Source organism: Delphinapterus leucas, chromosome 1, assembly GCF_059928025.1.
Source record: "Delphinapterus leucas isolate spDelLeu-1000000601 "Yukka" chromosome 1, BTC_Dleu_Yukka2, whole genome shotgun sequence".
Taxonomy (NCBI): Eukaryota; Metazoa; Chordata; class Mammalia; order Artiodactyla; family Monodontidae; genus Delphinapterus; species Delphinapterus leucas.
Genome location: NC_143129.1, coordinates 46,897,932 through 46,917,286, shown reverse-complemented (window position 1 = coordinate 46,917,286; position 19,355 = coordinate 46,897,932). Strand labels below are relative to the sequence as shown.

The 19,355-nt window shown below is 42.4% G+C and overlaps 1 protein-coding gene across 1 annotated transcript in view; it reads left to right on the top strand.

Annotated features, from left to right (window-relative positions):
- Positions 1-7,307: 7,307 nt before the first annotated feature.
- Positions 7,308-19,355, top strand: part of LOC111184697 (uncharacterized) — a 96,335-nt gene continuing 84,287 nt past the window's right edge. Inside the window, exon 1 of the mRNA XM_089909546.1 lies at positions 7,308-7,547. Within this exon, the coding sequence (XP_089765672.1) occupies positions 7,440-7,547 (108 nt within the window). The 5' untranslated portion in view covers positions 7,308-7,439. The remainder of the gene's footprint in view (positions 7,548-19,355) is intronic.

The window sequence follows — 19,355 nt, the reverse complement described above, 5'->3', positions numbered from 1 at the left end:
CTCAATGGCTCTCAAACTTTTCTCTTACTAATTAGACAACGGAGCTTTAAGAAGGTATTCACCACCCACCATGGGCTTTTGCTCCCCATCTTTAAAATTCAGGAAATGATTTGTATCCCCATTCCTGTCTTAGAAGAAGTAGCCCATTTCTTCACACAACTTTAGACGATTTTATTATGATGATTAATACTGGCAATAAATCGGCTTTAAGAAATAATTTACCGAAATCTTTAAATCCATCTTTCCCTAGAGTTGGGTATATAAAAACTAAGACTATGCAAAAGTTTGCTTTCATATAAAATGATCAGACATCCAGGTATTCAGATTAAAAAATGCCAGATCTGGATCCTTTCTCAGGGAACTCTTGAGTTCACCTGCCTTTCAAGAAATCTGAATCCTTTCCAAGGAAGAGGAACCCAGAAAGAAAGGTTCTTTTCCTGAGAGCATTTTCTTATTCTTTCACTCCTTTCAGCTGTTAGCAGCAGCTGGTTCCCTCAGTGTGCTGAAATGCCCGCTGCCTTGTAAACATTCTCTCTAATACCGCGCATTACTCATAGTTTGAAAATCACTTTGACTCCTGAAACATAATTATGTTAATGTCAGATGAGTCAGCAGGGGGACAGCACGCTGCTCCTATGGCAGCCGCGCCTCCTCCCAGCCTCTCAGCGCCTGAGGCTTCAAAAACAAAAATTTCAAAAAGAGAGAAACGCCCTTTTGGTGGGAGAGAAGAGAAATTATGAATATGGCTCAAAGAACGGCTTCAAAGGAGTCGTCGATTTCATCTTCGCTGCAACATGAAAGGGAGAGTCGAAGTAAAATCGCCAACCCTAGGTTAATCCGTTTACGTGAAGAATAAACAGGAATTTGGAGAGTTTCTCTAGAAGAGCTGTGATTTTCCCGCAGGGATGAGTTGAGACAGGTCACTCTGGTGAATATACAGCCGTGATGTTATTTCCAGGGTTCCCCTTGGAGCTGTTTTCACACCCATAGGAGGTAATGCCGGGCAACCCAGGAGGTGCGCGGCGCAGGACTATTACGCTGGGGCATCCATAGGAAATGGGAGGGGGCTCATTCGTACGCGGATTCCAGACCCTGGCCCGGGTCCCCTCGGCCTCTTTGCTTTGGCGCTGTGCCCACCCCATCAGCGCGACCCCTCAGAGAAGAGTTTGCAGCCACTCTCTTGGGCTGTCCTCAGCATCACTTACAACCTCTCAATTGTTTCCCCGTCCCCGAGCTGCTGGGAAGTGAAGAGGAACCGAGTAGGACAGGGTTGGAGGTTTCAGGGCCTGGATAACCACACCACCACCTGCCCCTGTTCCCAGTCACAGTCCAACCCGCCAGTAACCCCAACCGACCCCTTCTCGGCCTGCCTTCCCCCTGGGAACTCAGGAAATCATTTAAATACATTTACATGGTGCCTCCCGAAGAGGCTTCCAGGTTCATTATATCACCCATGTCTCATAAATACCCCTATTTTATAAGTGGGGAAACTGAGGTTCAGAGAAGGGGTGTCCTTGTGCAAGGTCGCACAGCGAGTGGCAGAGCTACACACTCAGACAGTGGGGCCCTTTCTACTCCACCAACAACAGAGCAGGGAATCCACACCTAGAGGACTGGAGAATGCCAGCTAGGGTTAAAGGACCCCCCAGAGTACATATCTTTACAGACAAGAAGAGTAACCAAAATCTACAGAGAGGCAGTGACTTGCCCAAGGTCACAGGCTCAGAATGTGACAGAAGCAGCTGCCAAACAGGGTCTACTGACCCCTGGTCCAGGGCTTTTTCTCTCCAGCCTCATTATTTCCTCACTCTGGACTTATTCCAGTTTAGACACACGGGAAGAGTCCGCTCTCCGCAGTGAACCTAGACATCTACGCTGCTGATACAAAGCATTCTATTCCCAAAGCACAAGGCTGCACAAGAGGCAGAGACATCAAGGAGGAGAATTCACTGGAAGGAAGGGGTTAACCACATCCAGTGGCTTTCCATTATGGTATGACTGATCAGTACCCCAGATTAACTGCAGCGCTGATCAGTGGTACCGTCAAACCATGGCTTCATCCAGGCTCATTTCAAAGGCTGAGACAACATCACTGCCTCAGTGGGCTGCTGATTTGGCCCCAGTGTAGTTATGTAACCTGGGAGGGTAAAATGCCTAATCCAACCTAGAGATTCTGCAGCACCCTAATTCCAGGCCTTTTAATCCCCTACCCTCGGACCACTTCTTTGGGTGGCATATAGATACCGTCTGATGGTGCGCGGAACTCACTTTCCCACCCCTCTCCAGGGTGGGGCTGACCCTGGCCGTATTGGGTATCCCTCCAGCTAGAGGCTTCCTGACCAAATACCTTTTTCCCATGGCATTTCCCCTGCTTAGCCCCCCAAAACAAAGAAAAGTCAAGACTCACATTTTGAGGTGGGTGCCGACAATCCTTAGGAAGCTGTGGAACACCCTATTTAGGGGAGAATTTCTACTCTTGTCATGTCTCCCTGTCTGGTCCCATCCAATTTATCCTTGAGGCATGGTTGGTCAAGAAAAGCTGACCCTGCCCCCTGCTCCCCAAAGCAACCAACAGCTGCTTCTATATTGAGTGGCAATATGATGTCATATCATAGGTGACTAACCCATCGAGGCTTCCCTACGAGCCATCATCTAAATATGACAGCCTTCCATCATCCTGACCTTTTCACGGGAGAAAGCTGAGTGAGGGGCTTAATGCTGCATCCCTGGGCTCAAGGCCACGTCTGGCATTCTGTGGCCAGCATCTGTGACTGAGCATGTGAGAACACACATGCCCACTCCCACACACAGACCCCCTTCCTAGTAGAAGGTCACTTTCACTCAAGACAGCTTTCCTCCACTGGCCTGACTTTGAAATTAGTAACCATCAGAATGTTTAATAATCATAATCATCAAGGGAGGAATTGGGGAGGGGTTGTCTATATTTACTTGCATATCCCAAGTACTGGCTTAGACACTTTACATATAGTTTTTCATTTAATTTTCAAAATGCTCTGTGGAAGGCAGTACAATCCTGTGGAGTTAGAGAAACTGAGGTCAGAGGGGTTAAGAAACTTTCCCACAGTTACAGAGCTGGTCACAGTGGGGCTCAGATTCCAGCCCAAGTCTCTGTGACTCCAGTGTGGACTGAACTCTACATACAGAAGTGTGTTATCACCTCACCTGGATTTAAAAAAAAAAAAAAGACTTTATTTGGTAGAGCAGTTATGATTTATAGAAAAATTGGGCAGAAGTACAGAGAGTTCCCATATGCCCCTTATCCGCCCTTACCCACACTCTCCCCAGCTAGATGTACCAGAGTAGTACATTTGTTACAACTTACAAACCTACACTGACACATCATGATCCCCCAAATCCATAGTTTACATTACAGTTCACTCTTGGGATTGTACATGCTGTGGGTTTGGACAAATGTACAAAGACACATTTCCCTCATTGGATATCATACGGAGTAGTTTCACTGCCCTAAAAATCCCCCGTGCTCCCCCATTCATGCCTCCCTCCTCTCTAACCCTTTGCAAGCACTCACATTTTTACTGTCTTCAAAGCTTTGTCTTTTCCAGAATGTCATGTAGTTGGAATCATACAGTACGTAGCCTTTTCAGGTTGGCTCCTTTGACTTAGTGATATGCATTTAATGTTCCTCCATGTCTTTTCATGGCTCTATTTATTTATTTTTGGTACTGAATAATATTCCATTGTCTGGATGTACCACAGTTTATTTGTCCATTCACCTGCTGGATGACCTGTGGTTAAAACTTCATTCTAAGGTGGTTCATATTAAAAATAGGGATAGCCGCAGGGCCTGGTCTTTCTCTTCTGGACCTCATACCTGCTTCCTCACTACTGCCACCCACACAGCGCCTGTCAGGGGGTGCCACTTTGGCATCCCTTGTCTATGCATCATTTCGGCAGCCTGGGAACCAACTATTCCTCCAGGACAAGCTCTAGGGCAATCTAAGGAGAGCTCACACATGCACATCTGCCAAAAAAAAATCACACATTCCCTTTTCCCTCCATGCCAGTCATACTCTCGTGTTTGCCCTAGAGCCCCCAATATAGTCATTCCTAATATGTCTCACAAGTTACCATATGGGTTTTCTTTTCTTTTTTTAATTCCAGCCATCCAACCACCCACAAGTATTTACTGAGCACCTACTATATGTTGGTCCTAGATAGTAAGTCTTTAGAGGACATTGAATGTCATTATGTGAGTTTGTATGCAGAGTCACACCCATCACAGCACCCCACTCCATTAATAAAGATGTTTGATGGGGCATGTTTGTGTGTGTGAGTGTGGAGGTAAAAACAAAGACAAACATAGTGAGCGAATAAAAATAAGCCTGTGAGACGATCTGAATTAGCATCATCAAATTATAATATATTTATTACATATAACATTATAATTATAAAATTATTACGATAAAAACCCTTATATAGCACTTTCTGTGTTTTGGTGCTTTTACATAGATGGTAAACCTACTTGTTGCCTGAAAAGGCTGTACAGGCTGAAATAAAAATAGATTAAAGAAAGTTTCAGATAAATTCTTGGAGGGCAGATCTATAACAAGTTATTAAAGTGGAGTTAGGAATAACCAGGGTGCATTCCTAACCAATGAGGATGATATCACGAAGGGTAAGTGCCATAATCTGGCCCAGCCATCTTAGTGGCTCCACTGGAGGCTGGTGCTCAAGTGGGACAGAGCTCAGGACTAACCCCGCAGCCATTGCTAAGCAGTCACTATGGACTTGGGTCTACCCAGGGACCCCTGAACTTCCACTACCCTGGGAGCCTGCCCAATGGCTCCCTACCACGCCCCCTCCACCTCCGTCAGGCAAGAAGATGTGTGTGTTGTTCCCTGTTTCTCCCCCCACAAAAGAAGCGCTTTACTTTGTGTCATCCAGTGAGTCACTTGCACGGTTGGGAACAGACCCAGGATTCCTGCTCCTTTCTTTGCTAGGGCTGTTTGCTGGAGATCACAATCCTTCCACATTAGTGGCCAATTACATTTACGGCTCTTAACAACATTTAATGGGGCTTTGGGGATAGGAAAATGATGGGAAGTAAAGGCTGGGAGATAAAAAATCAAAACCTGAAATGACACACAAGATCTTGATTACGGAAGGTTTAAAAATGGCAGTCCAACTCATCATGTCGTTCCATTGGGAAGTGTTCCTAGGTTTGAGGAGGAATAAACCCCTCACCTATCTTGAGGCTGGATGGGAAGGAGAGGAAAGGAGAAGAGGAAGTAGTCAGAGGTCCTCAGATATTGTATTCTCCAATTCTGCCCTACAATTTTATCTCTATTTATTTCAAGTCACTATTTGTCTTCCCTCCCATCATGTATATGATGTATTACAGTTTCTCACACACATATATGCTCACTATTCCACCTGAGGCTCATAACAGAGGTGTGATCCATGAGAAGAGCAGCGAGCTGGAAGTCAAGTGATTAGGACTCTACATAACAGGCCATGTGACCGCAGGCACATCACCTCACCTGGACCTTAGTTCCCTAGTTGTAAAACAAGGGCTGGCCTGGTTGGCCTGAAGGTCCCATACTGCTCTAAGCTTCCTTATCTGTGCGTCCAGATCCAATACAGAGGGAGAAGCCACTGCCCACAGCTGAGGCTGCCTGTGTTTTTTTTCCATCTCCTGCCAAGGCTGCGATGGGAGCACACACAAGGTGTTTGGTCACAGGCTCCAGGAAACCTGGAGAACAGGAAGAGCAGTGGGCAGTGACTTCAACAGCATGATCAAGGGGAAAGGCACAGGGGACACAAAGAGAAGAGAGCTTGGTGGTGGCTGGAGCCCTGGGATGCGGGGAGAGGGGTCAGTTCTAAATGTCACTGAGGGGTGAGCTGGGGGGAGGAAGGTACTCCTGGTAGATCTGGCAGGTGTGGCCTGAGGATGGGCTTGTGACACTCAGCCAAGGACCAATAATGATTGTCAGAAAGTAACAGTGGCTTCATTTCCAGTACACAGGCAGCATTATTTTGCTCAAAACTTTAAGAAGCTGTTGTCATCTCATTTGTTCTTGGCATGACTATACTGTTCCAATAGGAAATTTTCTGTTGCTTTATAGAGAGGGGATTATGATGGTGGAGAAACAAGGTGTTTCTTCTGCACTTGGGTAGAACTGGCCACTAGTGTGCCAGGCCAGGGCGCAGTAAGCAGGATGTCCTCTCTAGTTTCAAGAGAGAAAAAAGAGTCAAGGGTAGGTGTGGCAGGGCTGGGACTAGGGTGTGGTGAGTGAGGTGCCTAGGGCGAAAACCTCAAGAAGGAGGCACTTGCTCTCAGGGTCCTGCAAGTACAGGACAGGCACTTGAGAGGGAGTGCCTTCTCACTCACCTGACTGTCTGCCAGGCCTTGAGGCCCAGCCCTCCTGCTCTGGGCATCTTCAGGCAGGGGTTACTTGTGAGTTACTTGTTCAGAAGCACTGGGATTGCACTAAAGGGTGAAAGCTGTTCTATGGGACTCAATACACCCAGAACAAAACATACATTTCACAGCTCACCTTTATCACCAGAAACATTGACTTGGAGTACAACTGACTTGGAAGTGACTTTCAGTTTGCTAGTCTTTAGCTGTGTAACCTAGGGAAGCATACTTAACCCTGCTGTGCCTTGATTTCCTTCCTCATCCGTAAAATGGGAACAATAACATCCACCTCAGAGAGGAGATAGGGGAGGGAGGATAACGAACATATCTGCCACATAGTAAACCTCAGTGAATTGTTAGCTCCCTGTGAGGATGCGATAGTGCTGAATGATGAAGCACTGGATAGGGTTCCTACCTCTGGGAGCTTCCACAGGCAACATAGGCATAAAAGGAGGATTGGATACCGGTTCACAAATTTCACATCTAGAGTTTCTTGTTTCAGGTCACACAACTAATGAGAGAGTTTGGATAGAGTCAAAAACAGTGACAAAAGGGCCAAGCTGGCCCAAGTTGATGAATTACATCAATAAACATTCAAACCACAGCCTTTCTCATCAGTAGAGGTGTAAGCCTATGGGCAGGGGCTATAAGTGAAGGGGTAGGAAGTCAAGGGCCACAGAAAACTTCCTGACTTTTGGGTCAAGATCAGATTCTGGTTAATCAAGGAGGGCTTCCAGGAGGAGGTTCTGGGGCTTCTGGGAGCCTCCAATGAGGCTCAGTTGCTCTCGTTTTTTCATCCCTATCTCAACAATCAACTTTTCTCAGTACAAAGGGATATAAAACGGGCTCCGACTCTACGGATGGGTGATTGGGGTCATCTCCCCACGTTTTTCACGATCTGAGGACTGGTCCCTTTAAGGCATCGAAACTCAGTGAACGTTCTACGGCCGGCCTAGCGGCCTTCCCGAGGCGCGCTTACGTCACCTTCCGGGAAGCGGCTGACGTCACCGCGTCCTCGGCGGGTGGGGGCGGAGCCATGACTCACCCGGCCGGCGGCCCTGGCCCGGCTGCGCAGGGTGTACGTGAGTGCGCGTCGCGCTCGTTTCTAATTTTAGCTCCGGCGGCCCTGGTGGGGTCCGGCGAGGTAAAGGCGGGCAGAGGGGACATGGGGGCTGGGGGCGCGGTTCTCCCGGTCCCTTGCTGCCCCGCTGTTGGTCCTCCTGGAGGACGGCTCCCGGCCCGAGCCGCTGGAACGCCGGCGCTTCCTTAGGCCAGGGCGAAGGGTCTCCTCCGCGTGCCAGCCCAGCCCTGAGCTCAGCGTAGGCGTTCAATAAACGAATTGGGGTTCCCTCCTAAATGCGACTTGGGACTTCCCAGAGAGGGCTAGGGTTCTGGAAAGTTCCCTGGTGGATGGGGTGCGGTGTGGACTGAAGTCAGAACAGGAGCGGGGCTCGGCGAGGGCTCGGGCAGGCGGTGTGGACAGAGCCCATCGGGGCGTCGGTCCTAGGTGACCTCGGTGGGGCGGTCGCTCAGCCTTTCTGAGCGGGGCCCCGGGCTTGGCCGGCGTCGCCAACAGTGGTTTGGGCGGGGGGCGGCAGGGCCCCCACTGAGCCGCCGTGTCTGAATCAGTGGCAGTGGTAGGGATGGTGCCTTCGGTGGTGTGAAGGCTGTCCAGGGGTCGGGCTAAGCACAGAGGCCTGAAGGTCACCGGTTGAGGAGACAGCGCCCAAAACAGGCGCTGCATCCTGAGCCCTGGGAGTACCGAGGTGACCTTCCAAGAATCAGATAAAAGCTTCGTTTTAAAGGAAGCAGGGCCAGACGTCTTATAAAATCGACACTTTCCCGTTCTTTGGGGCGGGGGGAGGCCGGAGGCGGGGAGGGAGTTATGGAAAGAAGCTGTCAGCGTAAAGTGAACTACAATTTTGACTTTGCAGAGCGGTCTGACGTATCACAGTGACCTGCATTCTGTTGGTGTGGCATCCTCAGGTTTCACAGGGATTGTCTGTGTAGGCAGCTTATAAAACAGTGTTCAAGGAACCTTTGACCTTATTAGGTGAAGGGTGTTAGATGTTACAAAAGAATATTAAATAGAATGATAAACTGGGAATGTCAGATGGTAGTAGGGGAACATTTTCTAATTGTTGGATCATTCAAATTTGTAATGCAAGTTTTTGAAGGTTATAACCTTAAAAAAAAAACCTTTTCATATGCCCTTTTCTTAGAAAGAAATGGTGGAAAGTTGTGGAATAAAGGTAGCTTTTAGCATTATGACATGAATGAATGACAGAAATCCATAAATCAAATGTGTAGTTTTCATTTTTTTTTCCAGAAATACCACATTGGCCTTGGTAAATTGGAGATTTTTCAGATATAAATATGGAAACTGCAAGAATTTAGGGCATTATTCCTTATTCGGTATGCATCTTAACAGTTTAAAAAGGACTAACAGTTTACAATCCAACAACTGAATACATCCAGAGGTATGTGTAGTGTTTTATATTGTTCTATAGCAACAAAAGTCTCTGTCCTACTTTTGGGGAGTTGCTACCACATATTCCTCAGTGTAATGCGTATTTGGGGAGGGACTTAAATTGAGCAGGTGTGAATGATGATGAATCATGTTCTTAAACTGAGCTAATTTCCCTTTGTGTGGGTTATTGTTGTGTGTGTATATAATAGATTATAAGAACCTGAACGTAAAGTTTTCACATTCAGAAATTAGTTCTTGCTTTAAAAATACTAACCTTGGAATGGACCACCTGCATCCTGAAGACAGCCTGTTAGCGTTTCTGCGAAGTCTTCCCTTTCCCTAAGTTGTCCCTGCTTTCTTTGAGTCACATCTGTTATTCGGTTGTTCACTGTGCTGTGATTGTTCACTTACATGTTTCTCCCACTAGACTAAACTCTTGGGGCTATGAACTAGTATCTATCTTTGTATCTCTAGCATCTAGAATAGGGCTAGCATGTAGTAAGAGCTACAGTTTTTGTAGTTTTGTTTCATTGAGTAAATGTGAGTTTTCCAAACCAGATTGCCCATTTGGGGAAGGGAGAGTTTTTTTAATAGTTGAGAGGACTGGGCAGTGGACCTATATTGCTGCTGTAGGGGACATAGTTCCCTTCTTTTCCAGGCCCACCTTAACCTCTCCCCCAGTCCCACCACCACCACCCATGAGGAAGGAGCCAAGGCAAATAAAACCAACGACCAGACTCTAAGTTATTTTGGGATCTCAGTAGTGTGCTGTAGTTTTAGATGCAAGATGATAGAACTTTGTCTGCTCTCCAGGCCAGAACTAATCCACACACTGGCATTAGTCAGGTTCTTTTCACAGAGGAATTGGCCAGTCTTTACTCTTTTAAAAAATGGGAATTTCAGAACCTCCACCGCATCTGTGGATAGTTAAGACTGGTTGCTAAATGAAATGTTTACATTTGAAATGGAATCAGTTTCTGCACAATGATATTTCATGCTTATCCTGAGAAAAGATTTAAGAATATAAAATGAAGGTATTATTCTTTTCCTTAAAATTGTCAAAAGGAGGGTATTTTTACAGTAAAGCGTTACTAGCCAAAACTCTTAGTAAACTGGAATTGATGCCACACTTAATTTTATGAAAGGCTGACAGCAAAATAAATTGCTATGAGAGATTTAGTTTTGAAAATACATCATGCATTACAGTGATTACTAGTATTTTCTGTAAAAACTCAGTACCACTGCGACATCCTAAATCAGAAGGGCCACATTTTTACATCCACTGTGTTTAAGTCAAGAAAAAATGATGTATATTTGGAAGATTTTTTAACAAGATTTTTTTTTTTTTTGCTGTACACGGGCCTCTCACTATTGTGGCCTCTCCCGTTGCGGAGCACAGGCTCCGGACGCGGGGGCTCAGCGGCCATGGCTCACGGGCCCAGCCGCTCCGCGGCACGTGGGATCTTCCCGGACCGGGGCACGAACCCACGTCCCCTGCATCGGCAGGCGGACTCTCAACCACTGCACCACCAGGGAAGCCCTTTTAACAAGATTTTAATTAGGGTTTTAGAAAGTGGTTCAGCTGAATTTTCCCATACAAAGAGTTACATGAGAGCGATGAAACAGAGAAGTAGCTTTCGTGAAAATAGGGGAGAACACTAGAAGGAAAGAACAAGGGACTCTTTGCTGTTGACTAGGTAAAGCTTTGACAATTCCTACACATGTTCCTACCACCCTCACCAAAAATACATCTTTAGGTCCTGTTTTACCTGCATTTTTTCCTCAAAAGAGAGCCTTCTATAATAATAATAAAAATAATGTCGAAAACAAGTTCTATTTATTGATCACTATGTGTCAGATACTGTGCTCAATGCTTTGTGAAATTATTTCAGTTAATCCTTCCTACAATCCTGTGCTAAATGGATTTTTAATTATTTCCATTTTATAGGCTCAGGGAGGTTAAAGGGCTTGCTTAAGGTCACATAGTTATTAAGAAACAGCCATGATTTGAACTCAGGTTGTGTTAGGGTTCTCCAAAGAAACAGAACCAATAGGATGTGGATATATGTGTGTGTATATATAATATATACATATATAGAGAGATTTATTATAAGGATATAAGGAACTGGCTCATTTGCTTATGGAGGTTGGCAAGTCCCAAAATCTGCAGGGTGAATTGCAATCTGGAGACCCAGGAGTGCCAAAGGTATCATTCCATTCTGGGTCCAAAAGGAGGGAAAAAGCCGATGTTCCAGTTTGAAGGCCATGAGGCAGGAAGAATTCCCTCTTACTCAAGGAGAGTCAGTCTTTTTGTCTCTTCAGGCCTTCAACTGACTGAGGGCCACCTACGTTATACAGGGCAATCTACTTTAGTCGTCTACCAATTTAAGCGTTAATCTCATTGAAAACCCACCTCACAGAAACGCCCAGAATAATATTTGACCAAATATCTGGTTAATAAATAAATTATCATTCAGATCCATTTGATTTCCAAAGCTCATGCTTTTAATGTTATTTCACAATGTCTCTCTCCCACTCTAGGTTTCGCAAAGTAGCTTTAACCCTGGATCTTTTCCCCTCTCACCTGGAATGTCTATCAAAGTTCACCCCACTCATACCAGGTGAACACCTAATTAGTGCAGGTGTTTGAATATCAGTAACCAACTCAGAATCCCTTTCCCAATAGCACACACAACACAGCCATTTTCTTCCTTACAATAACTTCCCAGCCTCCTGATTATACTCCAAGCATTCTGATTTTCTATGCATGCAACTCTGAACTAATTCCCACCACACTAGCAAGTCTTACCTGACTCCTTCTTCATCCTCTTCCTTGACATCTTTGAAGACACCAAGCCCTGATGGTACAGCCCAGCGAGCCCATGAGCTTCCCTTCTCTCAGCTCCCTCCTTAGCACCAACCTTTCTTATCGTTTACTCTTGACTCCTGCCATCATTGTCACTGTCATTTTAGAACTCTAACCTCTCTACCCCTCCCCCCAAAAGAAGGAACTCACTGCAGGGATTTCACTTGGTTGAGTCTTGTGAACGCACATCCCAGAGATTGCTTATTTAAAAGTACTTCCATGATCTATGCACTTTTAATAAATACTATTTATTAAATTTATTTACTTGGTTACCATTTTAGAAAGAATAAAAATTCTTAGAGTAATTTTTGCCTAATTGGCACTGTTCTCCTGCATCCTAGGACACCTTATACAGTTATCGTGGATATCATTATGCCAGTCCTTCAGCATTTTTTCATGAACAGTTTCAGAGCATTTGTTTTTAGCAAGTTAATTGTCCTTTAATATCCAGATAGTCATTCCTAACAAAGTAATGCTTTGCATACTTTCTGTCTCATAGATATTTAGGCTGTTTTTCATTGTTACATATTATTAAAGATAAAAACATTAGAAAACATTCAAAAAAACACATGGACAAAATCAGATTTTTATTGACATTCAAGAGATACAGTCAAGCCTGACAAGGTTTTAAAACTGAAAATTTTAAGATAGATTTTGGAAGATGAGCTGCTTTGAGAGAGGGCAGTTGTTACAGAGAATTGTCATATATTATCACTTAAGGGATAGTTCATTCTTCCAAAAGTTAATTTACCAAGCACAACACACTTAAAAGGGTATTTTTATCAAAGCCACAAATAAAAACACATTCCTCTCTCATATTAGAAAAAAATCAGGTATGTATTTTTTGATTGACAATTGACATCTGCCACAGATATATTACTTTAATCAAGGCAAGAGAACTCTTCTTGTTAAACAGTATATTTCTTCTAGGTTTTCCAGGGCTTGGAATTATGTTACCTCTCCTAATTTAAATTGACTTGGTGGCCTTTGGTATGTCTGGGAGAATAAAAACAGAGGGTATTAAAGTAGGAATCATAAAAATCTGAGAAGTTTGATGTGTAATTTGGTACTATTTTTACAAGCCAAATTCCAGTGGCAGGGAAATGACTTTGGTCTCTAAAACAATTCTGAGGCTGGGTCCTTTGTAAATAGTTTCTTGGGTGTATTTGCTTCTATTGAAGCCTTAATGAAGAAGAGACATCACTTAATTACCCTTTTCTGTGTTCTTAATAGTGTTTTTTTTAAACCCAGTTTTGTTGAAAACAATCATTTCTTTTTCTTTGCCTTTTTTGGAAGCTGAGCTACAATTATGTTTTAGAACGCAGTTGAATCTATCAGGTAATGAAGCTAGCTGGTAATTTTTTGTCCTTAAGTATTAAATGAGGAGTTTTCAGCATACTATGTAAGCAGGATTTATGGTAGTATTCTGGAAGTTTAAATCTTTGAAATTTTTAACAGACTTAGATTGTTATTTTCTGAGATTTTTTAAAAAATAGCATTGCTTTAACAACATTATGGTTATAATAAATGTTTTGCAATCCAAATCCTTATTTTTAAAAAATATATCATTTTAATATCCTATTTTAAAATATTGATATATTTATTGAATTATATAACATTGGATTATTAGCATTATAAATAAATACAAAAAATCACTAGACCTCCTTCACTTATAAAAATAAAATTGGTCTTGTACCTAAATTGTAAATTGTGTTTTAAATTTTGTTTTATTTTTAGCTGGGTAGTTAAGAGTTCAGGCCTTTTTTTTTTTTTTAAGTCGGGTGTGTACTGAGGTAATTTACATGTAGTAAAATTCATCATTTTAGGTATAAAACCTATGAATTTTGACAAACACAGTCATATAATCATTTCCACAATAAAGGCAGAACATTTCCGCCACCCCAGAAAGCTGACCTGTGCCTGTTGTAGTCAATCCTTTTCCTGAAAATAGAATTTAAAATTAAATTAATGAAATAAGACTTTAAAAAACATAGCTGGTACACTGGTTTGGGGGCCATTATTGTAAGCTGGATGATAACTTTAGTGGGAAGGAAAATGTAATGGAAACAAACCTAAGATTTTGAATATATTACTCTAAAATGATTGGGTAGAAGTGTTACAAACAAAACATAAAGGATTGATTTTATTGTGTTTTAGTCCATCAACCTGATGTATGTTTACTTTTCTTCACGCTATGTCCATCTCCCCAAATATCCTGATGTGCCTAAATCCTTAAGACATTTTCTCTTGCTAGCTTGTATTTTAGTCTTTTCAGTGAATATTAAAAGTGGAATATTGTTCCTGCCCGCCTGAAATAAGCAACGGCAAGGACCGTGTCATCTTCATTTGTTTATTACCATCTCTTCCATAGAAAAGAAGCTGAAATATTTGTTAAATGGATGAAATTTTACTTTCACTTGGATGGTTTCAAGCTGAGCAGAGAGTGATCTGAGAATGACTTGGATTTTCTCAAGTAAATTTTGAGAGTATTGTTAATACTAGATTAAAACTTAAAACTCATTTAAAAACCTAGGTTTTAGAGTTGGATCTAAATTTGAATACTGCCTTTGTCATTTAGCTATGAAACTTCAGGCAAATTCATTTCTCTTAACATTGGTTTTCCTATCTATAAAAATCAGAATAAAAAAATGAAACAAAATACATGTCTCATTAAAACTCTATGAGGGGGCTTCCCTGGTGACGCAGTGGTTGAGAGTCCGCCTGCCGATGCAGGGGACACGGGTTCGTGCCCCGGTCCGGGAAGATCCCACATGCCGCGGAGCGGCTAGGCCCGTGAGCCATGGCCACCGAGTCTGCGCGTCCGGAGCTTGTGCTCTGCAACGGGAGAGGTCACAACTGTGAGAGGCTCGCGTACCACAAACAAACAAACAAACAAAAAAAACCCTCTATTTGGGAGAATTTGAGATTAAAGCACTTGGCACAGTGTCTTGCTCATAGCCTAATTCTTTAAAAAAATTTTTTAATTGAGGTATAGTTGACTATAGTTGTGTTAGTTTCAGGTATACAGTGAAGTGATTTAGCCATATGTATATTCTTTTTCGGATTCTTTTCCACTATAGGTTATTACAAGATATTGAATATAGTTCCCTGTGCTATATAGTAGGTCCTTGTTGTTTATCTATTTTAAATATCTTTAAAAAATATTTATTTATTTATTTGGCTGCACTGGTCTTTGTTGCGCCATGCGGGATCTAGTTCTCTGACCAGGGATCAAACCAGGGCCCCCTGTGCTGGGAGCGTGGAGTCTTAGCCACTGGACCACCAGGAAAGTCCCTATCTATTTTATATATAGTAGTGTGTATCTGTTAATCCCAAAGTCCTAATTTATCCCTTGACTACCTTCCCCTTTGGTAACCATAAGTTTGTTTTCTATGTCTGTGAGTCTGTTTTTGTTTTGTAAATAAGTTCATTTGTATCATATTTTAGATTCCACATATAAGCAATATCATGTAATATTTGTCTTTCTCTGTTTGACTTACTTCATTTAGTATGATTATATCTGGGTTCATCCATGTTGCTGCAAATGGCACTATTTCCTTCTTTTTATGGCTGAGTAATATTCCATTGTGTGTGTGTGTATATGTGAATATATATATATACACACACATACACACACCACATCTTCTTTATCCATTCATCTGTTAATGGACATTTGGCTTGATTCCATGTTTTGGCTATTGTAAATAGTGCTGCTATGAACATTGGGGTGCATGCATATTTTCGAATTAGAGTTTTTGTCTTTTCCAGATATATGCCCTGGAGTGGAATGCTGGATCATATAGTAACTGTATTTTTAGTTTTTTAAGGAAGCTCCATACTGTTCTCCATAGTGGCTGCACCAATTTTCATTCCCACCAACACAGTGTAGGAGGGTTCCCTTTTCTCCACACCCTGTCCAGCATTAATTATTTGTAGACTTTTTGATGGCCATTCTGACTGGTGTGAGGTGATACCGCATTGTAGTTTTGATTTGCATTTCTCTAATAACGATATTGAGCATCTTTTCATGTGTCTGTTGGCCATCTGTATGTCGTCTTTGGAGAAATGTCTATTTAGGTATTCTGCCCAGTTTTTGATTGGGTTGTTTGTTTTATTGATACTAAGCAGTGTGAATTGTTTGCATATTTTGGAAATTAATCCCTTGTTCACATCATTTGCAAATATTTTCTCCCAGTCTATAGGTTATCTTTTCATTTTGTCTATGGTTTCCTTTGCTGAGCAAAAGCTTTTAAGTTTAATTAGGTTCCATTTGTTTATTTTTGTTTTTATTTCCATTACTTTAGGAGATGGATCCAAAAACATATTTTTGTGATTTATGTCAAAGAATGTTCTGCCTATGTTTTCCTCTAGGAATCTTATAGTATCTGGTCTTACATTTATGTCTTTTTTAAAAATTTTTATTTATTTATTTTTGGCTCCGTTGGGCCTCGTTGCTGCAGTGGGTCTTTGTTGCTATGTGTGAGCTTTCTCTAGTTGCGGCAAGCAGGGGCTACTCTTCGTTGTGGTGTGCGGGCTACTCTTTGTTGTGGTGTGCAGGCTTCTCATTGCAGTGGCTTCTCTTTTTGTGAAGCGTGGGCTCTAGGTACGCGGGCTTCAGTAGTTGTGGCGTGTGGGCTCAGTACTTGTGGCTCGTGGGCTCTAGAGCACAGGCTCAGTAGTTGTGGCACACGGGCTTAGTTGCTCCACGGCATGTGGGATCTTCCTCGACCAGGGATCAAACCCATGTCCCCTGCACTGGCAGGCGGATTCTTAACCACTGCACAACCAGGGAAGTCCACGTTTAGGTCTTTAATCCATTTTGAGTTTATTTTTGTGTATGATGTTAGAGAATGCTCTAATTTCATTCTTTTACATATAGATGTTTAGTTTTCTATTTGTAGACTTTTTTTTTTTTTTTTTTGGCAGTACGCAGGCCTTTCACTGTTGTGGCCTCTCCTGCTGCAGAGCACAGACTCCAGATGCGCAGGCTCATTGGCCATGGCTCATGGACCCAGCTGCTCTGCGGCATGTGGGATCTTCCCGGACCGGGGCACAAACCCATGTCCCCTGCATCGGCAGGCGGACTCTCAACCACTGTGCCACCAGGGAAGCCCTATTTGTAGACTTTTTAATGATGGCCATTCTGACCTGTGTGAGGTGATACTTCATTGTAGTTTTGATTTGCATAAGAAATATATTTTTAAAATAGATTTTGAGCTAACCTTTAGAAAGATAAATTTTTGTGCTATTATCTCTTTTGTGTCCAGTAGAATATGTTTATTTACACATAAATAGCTAAATCACTGACATCCTAAAATTCAAAACCTTAAAAGTAGACTTCTGTTTGTATAGTATTATTAACTGTTCTTTTCCAGGAAGCTTATTAATAAGATTACTTTTCAAAGTAATAAACTGCCTGCCTGCCACTTACAGGCCCGTTATTACTGTGCTAGCATTTCTATTGTCTTTAGGAGAGTCTAGAAATGTTTGAAATTGAAGCCTAGAAAATGCCACGGTAGTCCGATAGAGTCCTTGGTAACATTTTTATTCTCACCTGAAGTAAATTACTATATATTAAATGGAGATTCAATGAAATAATATTTCTTCACAGTTATATCTACATTTAGCATTGCTATAAAAACATATCTAACCAGTTTTTTTATTTTTCATGACTACTATTAATTTTTGGCTCTCTTTAAAAATAGAAAAATGTTTTTCACAAATTTAATATGACTTATAAACAGTGGTCTCTGAATTACTGATTGACATATTCCTGTAAATATAACTCATAAATTTAGAAATAATCTTTGTAAGTGAGAAAATGTCACAGATTTTAAAGAGTTTTTTCCTTTGTAAAGTTTTCCCCAAATTTAGCAAACTATTATGACTTCAGAAAAATCTATACATTAAAAATTTTCAGGAGTGACATCAGCAAGATGGCAAAGTAGGAAGCCCTGGACCCTTCTTCCCTTGCAAACAAACACACCAATTCAGCAACAGTTCATGAACAAATTCACTTTGTGAGAATTCCAGAAATTAAACGAAAGACTCTTGTACCCTGGGTGAGTGCAAAACCAGGCTCACCTAAGCCAATAGGGAGATTCAGGACACCTTCTCACCATCCTCCCTGCCCCCAGCATAGTGCCATATAATCAGGAAGAGACCCCATAGCTCCCAGCTTCTCCCAGGAAAGGGAAGGCATTGGTTTGTGTATCCAGCACCCCAGCTTTTCAAAGGGGGCTCCCCAGAGGACTGGCTTCTCTTTTGCAGGTCTTGGAACTCTGGGGGGTCTGGTACAGTCTAGCTACCCGAGGGAGAATAGAGACAGAGGCTTGGGCTGGTAGATGTCATAGATCCTTTTTCCTGCTCAGCATAGAGTGAACAGATGAAAAATTCTAGCTCTCATCTACCCCTTGGGAGGGAAAGAGTAGATCCATGTGTACAGGGAACCAACTTCTCTGGGGTTGATCAAAGAACTAGAATCTGTCTTGCCAGTCTTGGAACTCTGATAGATCTGATGCAATCTAGCTGCTTAGGAGAGAATGGAGATAGGCTGTGGTTTGGGCTAATAGATACAATTGCTACTCCTGGCACAGCACAGAGCAAGTGGACAAAGCTGTAACTTCCTGCTTCTTCTTGGAGAGGGAAAGCAGTGGTACAGGTCCCCAGAATCTCTGGAAGGGCTGACTGATGGGAGTCTTCTCTTGTACAGGGCCAGTCCGTGAGGACTGGGAGAGATGCCTGCTTTGTCTATGCACATACACCAATATAGAGAGACAAGGAAAATGAAGAATTAGGCAAAGGTTTTCCAAACAAAGGAGCAAGATAAACCTCCAGAAACCAACCCTAATTAAATGGAGTTACATATTTACCTGACAGAGAATCCAAAATAACTTTCATTAATGATGCTTACTGAGGTCAGGAGAAAAATGCATGAACAATGTGAGAGTTTCAGCAAAGACACAGAAAATATTTGAAAGTACCAAACAGAAATCATGGAACAGAAGAACACAATGATTGAACTGAAAAGTTCACTAGAGGGGTTCAAGAGCAGAAGAAAGGATCAACAAACTCAAAGACAAGTCATTACTGGAAATAATTCAGTCAGAGGAGGAAAAAAAGAAAGAATGAAAGAGAGTGAAGAAAGCTTAAGGGGCTTAGGGGACTTATAGGATAATCAAATAGAGTAATATACACATTATGAGAGTCCTGGAAAGAGAAGAGATGGGGAGAGAAAGGACCAGAAAGCTTATTAAAAGAAATAATATCTGAAAACTTCCCAAATCTGGGGAAGGAAATGGATGTCCAGATCCAAGAAGCACTCCGCCCCCCCAAAAAAAGATTAAGATAAACCCAAAGAAATCCACACTGAGACACATTGTAATCAAATTGTCAAAAGTCAGAGACAAAGAGAATTTTGAAAGCAATAAGAAAAGAGTAACTTGTCACATATAAGACTATCAGTGGATTTTTCAGCAGAAACCTTGCATGCCAGAAGAGAGTAGAATGATATATTCAAAATGCTGAAAGAAAAAAAAAGAAAGCCAACCAAGAATACTCTGTTCAGCAAAACTGTGCTTTAGAAATGAAGGAGAGCTAAAGATTTTCCCAAATAA